Source organism: Bison bison, unplaced genomic scaffold, assembly GCF_000754665.1.
Source record: "Bison bison bison isolate TAMUID 2011002044 unplaced genomic scaffold, Bison_UMD1.0 scf7180017864370, whole genome shotgun sequence".
In the NCBI taxonomy this organism is placed as follows: Eukaryota; Metazoa; Chordata; class Mammalia; order Artiodactyla; family Bovidae; genus Bison; species Bison bison.
In genome coordinates, this window is record NW_011494942.1 from 7,448,343 (window position 1) to 7,458,837 (window position 10,495).

General features: G+C 34.1%; 1 protein-coding gene across 1 annotated transcript in view; it reads left to right on the forward strand.

Annotated features, from left to right (window-relative positions):
- The window catches only part of ETNK1 (ethanolamine kinase 1), a 67,162-nt gene that overhangs the window by 47,024 nt on the left and 9,643 nt on the right, over nucleotides 1-10,495 (forward strand). Inside the window, 2 exon segments of the mRNA XM_010856043.1 lie at nucleotides 4,855-4,938; nucleotides 6,739-6,899. Coding sequence (XP_010854345.1) covers nucleotides 4,855-4,938; nucleotides 6,739-6,899 — 245 coding nt within the window.

The following is a 10,495-nucleotide window of genomic DNA, read 5'->3' on the forward strand; positions in this document are numbered from 1 at the left end:
GCTTCAGTGAAATGACATCTTAAAAAGGTAAGAAAAGTATACTTGATGATATGATGATGGAATTTGCTATATAATGATAAAACCAAAAGCAGTGACTCTTGCTCCAGAACTGTATGATAAGACTTATCAGTCTTCTTTTAAGTTAATCAGCAATTAATTAAAAAGAATTTATACTGAGTGGAACAAATTTCAATATTGCTTATTAACTGACTTCAAATCTCGTATTTTAATTTCAACTAATCCTTTAGCTGCTGACAGTTAGAAGTAATCGCTAAAGCTTTTGAGTTTGTCGTCTCATGTCTTGATCCTCTGTCAGAATGTTTACTGGTGGCTGTTTTGTTTCTTCTTTTCCCCAATTCATAAAGTGAATTTTGCTCAGTCGTGTCTGACTCTTTGGGACATGAAATTCTTCATGAACATGAAGTCGTGTCTGACTCTTTGGGACATGAAATTCTTTGCCATGAAATTCTTCAGGCAAGAATACTGGAGTGGGTAGCCTTTCCTTTATCCAGGGGATCTTCCCAATCCAGGGATCAAACACAGGTCTCCTGCATTGCAGGTGGATTCTTTACTAGCTGAACCACCAGGGAAGCCCCCCGTTGATAAAAACTTCATAAAAAGCTTAAGACCTAATATGTAACTTTAAATGGCTGCCACTGATTATTTTTTTCTGTCAGCAAATGCAGGAAGCTAATGTATAACTAAGGAAACAAAGCTTTTTTGGGCAATTACAGAGTAAGCTAGGTTTTTCTTCAGAGTTTTAAACAATATAATTAGAAAATGGGTGAGTCACCATTCGTAGTCTTTTGATTGACTCTAAATCTTACTCACTTTATTATTATTCATGAAAGAGCACCGTTGTTACTTTATTGATTTTTAACAAGAGTTTTTTTTGGTTAGTTTTATTTTTAAATTAAAATTTGTTATCGTATTTGTTAGAGTATATTTTCCAGGGTAGAATTATTATGAAGGATAGTCTTAACTTTGTTTTACCTTGTAGTCTAAATCACTATTTAGCATAAAATAAAATATCCCTAAATTACATAATAAAACACTTAAATGGACTGTAAAAACTTGAACTATTAAGGAAGAGCTACCTAAAATAGTTACTAGTTTAGAATTTTTTCTTTACTCATACATTCACTTCCACTGTATGTTCAACCATATACTTGAATAAGAATGTCAGAAATGCCATACTTTGTTCCTTAGTGTTTCATACTTATCTCCCTTGCTCCCATTTAAACATGTGTTATCACTGTGTCTGAGCATTCTCTGCAAAACTTCCATTTATTACTATTTCACTAGCATTTGACTACTTCCTGTGTGCTAGGGTTTGCTCTGTGGATTGCATGAAGAAAGGTGGAAGGGACCTGCTGCCCCTCCTACTGCCCCTCCAGGAAACGATGGAGGAGTCAGATAAGAAAACGGATGTTTACATTCACAACGATGAGTGCTGTGGTGAAGGTGTACATGTCCAGGGTAAAGTCACTGGACTCCAGAGAAAGAGATGAAAGGAAACTTTCCCAGAATTGAATACTTCCTTTTTCTGCCTAGGAGAGAAAACATTTTGCCAACTTGAGTGTAATTGTGGTTACTTTTTCTCTCTTCTCTTCCTGTCTTACATAACTCTGTAGAGCAAGTAGGGTGAATTGGAACCATTTTCAGGTTCTCATATTGGTTATTTTGCTTTTAATCCTTTCTTCCTTAACAACAAGTAAAGAAGTCCAAATGAATGCATCATGTGAATTATATAGCCTTAGTTAATTAACTTTTTTTGGTTTTAAAGTACTTTAAATATTGTTTAAACTGTACTGAGATTTAAATGATTTAACTCAGTAAGAGTGGACTTCATTACTGTGAAGATAAAGAAACAGTAATAAAAGAAAAAGTAGCTTTTGAGAAAACAAGATAGTCATGCCATATGAGCTGTTAGTTTTTAATAGTGATGTGGATGTTTCTCTAAATTGGAAATTTTAGAATTCAGAAGTTAAATTTGTAGAGGAAAAAAGTTCAGGATATTTTTTTTTTTCTTGTAGGAAAGCATTTTCCAGTAATTTGATTTTTCTGGCACCCAAAATAAGGAAAGCAGGCCTCTTTAATTGTACTTTGTTGCAGAAGATTAAATTTAAGGTTGAGTTCCACTTTGTTTGCAGTAGTTTGAAAAGAATAGTTAATGCAGATTAAAAAAAATTTTTTTTTCCTTTTAAGCTTTGTGTCTTGTAAAATGTGAGTTTGCCAAATTTTCTTCATCTGCTACAGATTAGGTATGCCATTGTTGCTGCCATGTGGCGGCGCACCCGTGCTTCTTAAACGCACTGACTGGAGGTTTATCGCATCACTTGTTCACATGCACGGAGCCTGGTAACAGCCTCATCTGTATCTTGTTAGCTTCATTTTCTTATTTTTAAAATTTCATTATTTATAAACTCAACATAGCATTTAAAAATAAAGGCTAGTTTTAATGAATTAATGCTACTACAAAAAGTCATTGCTAAAATTTTCATACTGAAACAGATTTTAACTTTTGTTAAAATGATCTATGCTTTATTTAAATTGTGTATACTCTATAAGCAGGCATGTTTTACCTGCTGTTTTATTTATATTTGCCAAATTCTAAATATGATTTTGAAAATTGAAATTGAAGCTTTTGTTTATGTGGCTAAAGTAAGCTTCAGGACTGGGCTGTGTATTTTTATTGGCATGTAACAGTTTGTATGAGCTCTACAAGAATTTATATTTAAAGAGCTAAAACAATCAACAGCTGTAATTTGAAAAATTGTTTATTAAAATTGTTTGGTTGACTCAGTAAGACAACTTGGTAAATCCTCTGGAATCCTCATATTTTGAAGTCTGGGTGGGTAGATAGGTATTTCCCAAATCATTATGTTTAGTCTCTTTCATCCTAATCTTTTTAAACTATCATTTTTTTTCTCCTTAAAATAATGTTTATTGTAAAGAATTAAGGAAAAAAGGTCACTTGTCTACCATCTGAAATGAAACCAATAAAAATGTTTTGGTTTATTTCCACCATCTTTTTCCCCTTATGTATTATGTTTCTTTTTTTTTCCTTCTCTCTTCAGGCATATTTTAATAATTTGGATCACTGTGTTTACTATTTTGTATCTTTTGTCATATAATATTTGTAATTCTCCTGGCCGTTAAATAACTTTTGCAAATGAAATTTTTATCATGGCTGCAAAGTATTTTGTCATCATGGTGGTCTTTACCCTGTCATTCCCAAGGGTACCTAGAAGAAAATTTTAAAATATATTCTGACCTTTCATTTTGCAACTTATTGGTGAAGTGATTTGGTTAAAGCTTGTTCTGTCCTCCTGTTCTGCAGGTTAGTGAAGTGCTTTGGTTAACTTTAAGACTTTCTGCGGGATAGTTTTTGTTTTTCCAAGAATATAAATTGGTTGAGTTGCAATGGTTTATGTAGTCACCAGCTCTTAGAAATCTTATTTTGTCAATATGCATATAGATTTTGGTAACTGGACTTTTATACTTTGATGATCTCACTTTTTTACTCTAGATGACTATTATGAAAGTTTTGAATTATATATTAAATGCAATTATATTAATTTTTTTTTGCTTTTGTGTAAAATACTCCACTTGCTATTACATTTTTTTGGTCGTATAATACTCTTTTTCTGAGTTGGAATATGATCAACATACAGTCCAAGATTAAACATATAAATTTATAGCAACACATGATAGTTAAAAGGCTCTTTCATCTGGGAAAAGCCAGTGTGTTTAAACCAGAAGTTTATTACCTCAGCTTGATGTTTTAAAAGATAGTGTAACTAGACATATGCTCTGTATTTTCTCAATATCAGCAGCTTAGAAACTATTCTTACAGCCTTACATCTGTGTTCATGTATCCATTTTAACTGTTGAGCCTTTTGAGTTTGTGATCTCCTGGTGTAGACAGTGACCCATTTTGATGTTTTTTTCTTAATGTTTCTCTTTCTCTCTCCCTCCCTCCCTCTCTTTTCCTCATCTGTCTTTTAAAAAATAGGACCTATATCTGTGTTGAGCCAAATCTTCTAACTAATGCTAAGTATTCACAGATGAAGCTTCCTAAGCAGGAATTTGTCCCTTGGGTGAATGGAACAGGATAGTCTGAAGAATTATAATAAAATTTGCATATATATCTATATAAAGCACTAATTTAGAATAGGAATTTTTTTAGTTTATATAAAAATTTCTCAAAAAGAAAAAATAGCTTACCTTTGTTCCTTTAAATGATAAAATGACCACCTTAATGCTGCTCAAGTAAGCTATTGGAAACCTTAATTATGTAGCATTTCAAGAATATTTAAGAGTTTGATAGCAACTATCTTACCTTAAAGAGATTCTGTTAATCAGCAAGTGTTATAGCTTAAGTGCAGGACTCGCAGAATTCAAACCTTTGAAAGTCTATGTATTTTTTCCATCGGTAAACTCACTGTTGGAATATATATTAATTTTTTTAGAAGATTGCATAAATTATTGTTTCCAAAGGTAGTTTTCATTTCTAACTAAACTTGAATTTTTAAGTAACTGATGCCCCCATGTGGTTAAATACATATTTGCTTTTGTTTGAATGTGGAGAATGACTGTAGTTTTTGACTTTTATTTAGTATAGTGGACATTGATGTCCGCAAAGAAGCTGTTGACATATGTATGTAATTTGAATTTTGTAAAGCTCATTGCCATAAAATTCACAGCCTTACCCTGTATTGTCTCAGAAGTGCATGTAACCAAGCACGTACAATGAGACAGAATATTGGAAGCTATTTAATTATAAAGAGCATAGGGATTTTCTTATCCTATATGTGATTTCTTATGTCTTTGTTTTTGTGTCTCACATAGGTGATGTACAGTTCATTGATTATGAATATTCTGGATACAACTACCTGGCATATGATATTGGAAATCATTTCAATGAATTTGCAGGTAAAATCCAGCAGAGAATGTGTTCCTCTAGCAGGGTAGCATATATAACTTTGAAAGGATGCTTTTAGAATTTTTTCTTTACAGAAGATCAACTTGGGGGTGGGGGCAACACTTTTTATGTTCTTCATGACCATTTTGGTTTTTCTTTATTATTAGAGAAAAGAGATGATGACCTCTTCCTTAATTTCTTAAGGAAAATAAGAGAAAAATAATGATTGTGGCTTTTAACTTTTTTTTTAAGAATTGACATAGTTGCTTTATAAATCCCATCTAATTTTTTCTATACACAATCCATGTTCTCAATTTACAAATGAGTAAAGTAAAAGTAATTCACCAAGGTCACGGTAAAATGCAGAGAACTAAGATTTGAAGCCAACTTTTTTTTTTTTTTTAATCATTTAAAGGCCTTTGCTGTTTGCATTGTGTGTGAGTGAAAGTCACTCAGTTGTGTCCAACTCTTTGCAAGTCCGTGGACTATACAGTCCATGGAATTCTCCAGGCCAGAATACTGGAGTGGGTAGCCGTTCCCTTCTCCAGGGGATCTTCCCAACCTAGGGATCAAACACAGGTCTCCTGCATTGCAGGCGGATTCTTTACCAGCTGAACCACCAGGGAAGCCCTAGTGGAGAATTCCATGGTCAGAGGAGCCTGGCAGGCTACAGTCCATGGGGTCCTTAACAGTTGGACATAGCTGAGTGACTTTGACTTTCCATTGTATACCTGGGCTTTTCAAATGTCATCTAACTAAAAAGCTCAAGAATTTATTTCTTTATCTATAGGAAGGGAGAGTAGCTGTGCATAAAAAGAGTTATCACCATGAATATGCTCAACTGGTGAGGATACGAAGCTTCAGTGATCTTAATATGATTTTGTGTAGAAAAAAAATTGAGAAAGGTAGAATTTGGATATGCAAATAGGAGGGCACTGCAAGAAGAAGGAAGAAATCTTCAAGGTGAATACACCTATTCCCGTAGGATATAAAATCCATGAAGGAGAATAGAGTGTCATAAGACCAGAGAAGAAAGTTTGGATCAACTTAGGATCAACTTGAATGCTAGGTAAAATACTAGGAACTAAATTAGTATTTTTCAAACTGCACATCATGAGATCAGATGTGTAGAGGAATTAATTAAAGCAAAGAATGCAAAAGAAATAGAAAATATCAGAATTGGAAGGTGTAGTTAGGGTAAATATTGTTTCATGAAATATAGTATCAGGTGCATGTGTAAGGCTTCAATATAAAAATGTATTTATGGTTTTCACTAGTGGTCTAGTAGTTAGGACTCCATGTTTCCAATGTAGGGGGTGCAGGTTTACTGCTTGGTTGGGGAACTAAGAGCCCACATGCTGCGTGACCAGAAAACAAAAAATAGGTCTATCCACTTAAATGTATTTGTTACTTTGGGAGTAATGGTTAAAGATGCTTTAAAGCCATAGTTCTAGAAAATGCTCTAGATGCTAGTGTGCATGAGAATCATAAGAATCTCCTGAGGTACTGAGGTAAATGAAGATTTGTGACACCTAATGGTAGTTGGTTCAGGCTTCACATTTTGAGGAAAAATTGAGGCAGTGAAAATTGATTATGGTGATCAACTGTATTGTGTATTAGAATTTAATTAGGAATACGTTATGATTGGTTTATTTAGTAAATGGTATTTACTTAATATCTAGTGTTTCAGCAAAAAATGGAGACATTTAATAATTTTTTTCTGAAAAAATAGGTAGATGGTGCACATTATTAAAGTAGACAGAAGATATGTCATGTGTTTTAAAAAATCTCAGTGTACTTTTCTATTTTAGGTGTGAGTGATGTAGACTATAGTCTTTATCCAGGTAGAGAACTACAGGGCCAGTGGCTGCGTTCTTACCTTGAAGCCTACAAAGAATATAAGGGTTTTGGGACTGAAGTTACTGAAAAGGAAGTGGAAATACTCTTCATTCAAGTCAATCAGTTTGCTTTGGTAAGTTTAAATTTAAGTAATTAATGAAAGGTTCTTGATACAGTGTTAATAGCTTAAAAAAAGTTTTCCATCATTTTTTTAAGCAGTTCCCATTTTGAGTTTTTTGAACTTGTTAATTGTTTAAAATAATGACAAAACAAGAGTGTTTACAATTCCTCCACTGTAAAGCTTTTGAGGACAAAGATTTTATTTCATTCACTACTGTATCCTCAGCCCCTAGAACAGCAATGCCAAACTACAGGTTAAGTGCTCAATAAAATTATTTGTTCAGTGAATGGATTTGAGTTAGAGTTAGGATTAAAGTGTGAAGCACTTTTTTAAAATACCGAATTCTCTTTATGTTATAAAAAAACATAATCAAGGATAGATGTATGAGAAGTGAGGTTATTTCCAGAATACATGTAATCATCACATGAACTTATCATGTTAACATGATTAAAAGTAAATTGGAAGAACCAGTAGAATTGTGTTCATAACTGCGCAGTATTTTGTCTTCATGACCTTTTGATAAGCAGTTATTTCCCACATCTTTGGTATTTTAATGCTCTGTTATTTTCAAGACCCACCTCTCTTTACTCTAAATGCATCTACTTTTTCAAAATTTAATTCATTTAAATTATCTTTTGAGAATGACATGCTGCCATTAGAATGAGCTTTCATTTCGATTCATTTCAATGTTTGGCAAAACTAATACAATATTGTAAAGTTTAAAAATAAAAAAAAGAAAAGAAAAAATGAGCTTTCAGCTAAGGTATTGAGACAAATTGAATATTGGGTTGCAGTTCTTTTACCTACTGTGTCTTTTTAGTTTTAATACAATTCTCTACAATTGACAGGGGAATTATTTGCTATGTAGTCTGTACAAATAGACCCTAATGGTGGCTCATGGGCGTACTGTTTTCATAGTATTAAAAGTAGCATTTCTCCAGAGCCATTCAGAATACATCTTAAGAGGATGTGCTGAAATGTGACTTCTTTATCTACTGTTCTGATGACTTTAGAACATTAATGACAAGCTCTCCATTTGGTCCTAGGATGCCTGCTGTTTCTATTTATTCTTTTTTAAGCATGATCTTAGAGATTATAGGGTTTTCTTAACAATAATGGCATAATTGCTAAATCCAGTTAAAACTCTTAAGTCTTATCTTACTTTGTCTGTCCATAGCATTTGATGGTATATTTTCCCATTGATTCCAGTTTTTTATTTGTTAATTTTTGTGGTACCATTTTTCCTTGGTTTTCCTCTTTTGTGCTCTCCTGCTTGTCTGCTTCTCTGGCTATTCTTTCTTCTTACTCTTCCTCTCATTCTCTTGCATTCTAGTGTTTCCTTGTGTTCAGATTTTGGGCTCTGCCCCCCCCCCCCCTTTTTTTTTTTGGCAGTGCCATACAGCTTGTGGGATCTTAGTTCCCTGACCAGGGATTGAACCTGGACCCTTAGCAGTGAGAGTGCCTAGTCCTAGTCACTGGACTACCAGGGAATTCCCTACTTTATATACAGTTCCCTGGCTTTTACTGCCCTTTCTTTTAATGATCCCAAGTTGAGTTTCCTCCCACTGTCAAGCTCCAGATCTGGACTGTATCTCTCCAGGGTCCCGTTAGTATTTGACCACAATGTGTCCAAACTTGAATTTTATTTTCAGCATCCTGTCCTGTTTCCCATTATTTATTCTTTACTGTACTGTTTTGACTTAATTAAAATGATGTGTACTCTGTTGTTGTATTCTGAAACCAGGAAAGAAGGAATTATCTTTCAAGTGTTCCTCTTCTCACACTTTTCTATTTTCAGGTTCTTTTTTTTTTTTTTGGTTTGGTTCCTGAAATTCTGTAAATTGCACCCCTTTTCTCCTTAATTGCATGACCTATGATTAAGGACTTAATCTCTCACCTATGTTAGTCTTTACTTGTCTCTTCACCTTTAGGTTTTTTCTGTCTGTAATTCATACTGTACGTTTTAAAAGTGATCTTTCTAATAACTAGAATCTAATTTATGAATCTGATTGTATCATTTTTCTACTTTATGGCTCCCCGTGGTTTACAGAGTGACATACAAATGATAGCATCTATAGATTTTCTTATTTCCCACTGTATTTCTCACATCCCACTTCCTCCTCTAGCAGAGTCATCATGTTTTATAAACACTCCAAGGTGTTTTAAGCTTGTATGCTTTTGTATAGATTATTTCTTTCTACCTAGGATGCCCTTTTCCCAGTATTTTCTGGCAAGTCCCTCTTATTCCTTATGGATGTGTCTTAAAAACTCTTTCCTCCTCCTCCCTTGATCACTTGTCATGAAGAAGATAGCACTGACGTACATTATAAGGCTGTTTTGATAAGGGAGGAAAAGAGGTTTGAGTAATAAGATCGAGGTGTAGATGATTTAAATAAATAAATGATTATGTGAAAGTCACTCAATCATGTCTGATTCTTTGCAACCCCATGGACTATAGAGTCCATGGAATTCTCCAGGCCAGAATATTGCAGTTGGTAGCCTTTCCCTTCTTCCCAACCCAGGGATCAAACCCAGGTCTCCTGCGTTACAGGCAGATCCTTTACCAGCTAAGCCACCAGAGAAGCTCCAAAATAAATGGTTGGTAAATGTTTATTCCTCAGGGCATGGTCAGACTCTTAAATATTAAAAGACTTCACTTGTTATTGATTGTTTACTATAATTAATTAGTGTTTCTGCTAAGTCACTTCAGTCGTGTCTGACTCTGTGACCGCAGCCCACCAGGCTCCTCTGTCCCTGGGATTCTCCAGGCAAGAATACTGGAGTGGGCTGCCATTTCCTTCTCCAATGCATGAAAGTGAAAAGTGAAAGTGAAGTCGCTCAGTCTGCCCAACTCTTAGCGACCCCATGGACTGCAGCCTACCAGGCTCCTCCGTCCATGGGATTTTCCAGGCAAGAGTACTGGAGTGGGTTGCCATTGCCTTCTCCAATTAATGTTGAGATGATGACAAACAAAAGTAGGTATTTACATTATAAAACCAAATAGATAATGCATGGGTTTTTTAAGCTCTGACGAGTTTTTAGACACGTTGTTGGCAGACTTCAGATTCTTTGTAAGTAAAGTTATATTGTATAATTATATATTTATAAACATATAAATATGTATTATTTATAATATATTAAAATTATATATGAGGTTTTCAGAAAAGAGTTTGAGAATTTATTTTAAGTCGTTTATTCACTATATAAAGCTTCTAATTTTTGTTGGCAACATATGTGGGTGGCCTAGGAATTAAAATGCCCTTTGATAGACTTACATATCTGTAACTTCGAAATCTGAGAGAAATAGTATTAGTAAATCATAGAATCACAGATTATTATATTAGTTGTACTTCAGTATTCTCACTTTTCCATTTTTGAGAATGCAAATAATAAATGGACTGTTCCCTCACTTTCCTTTTTATTCATATAGGAGTCTAATATAAATATAATTTTTTCATTTTCAGCCTGTAAAAGGTGTTAACCTACCAAAATAAGTGAGGTTCTATGTATAATGCTTCTCTAGTAGAGAATCTGGAGAAGGCAATGGCAACCCATTCCAGTACTCTTGCCTGGAAAATCCCATGGATGGAGGGGCCTGGTGGGCTGCA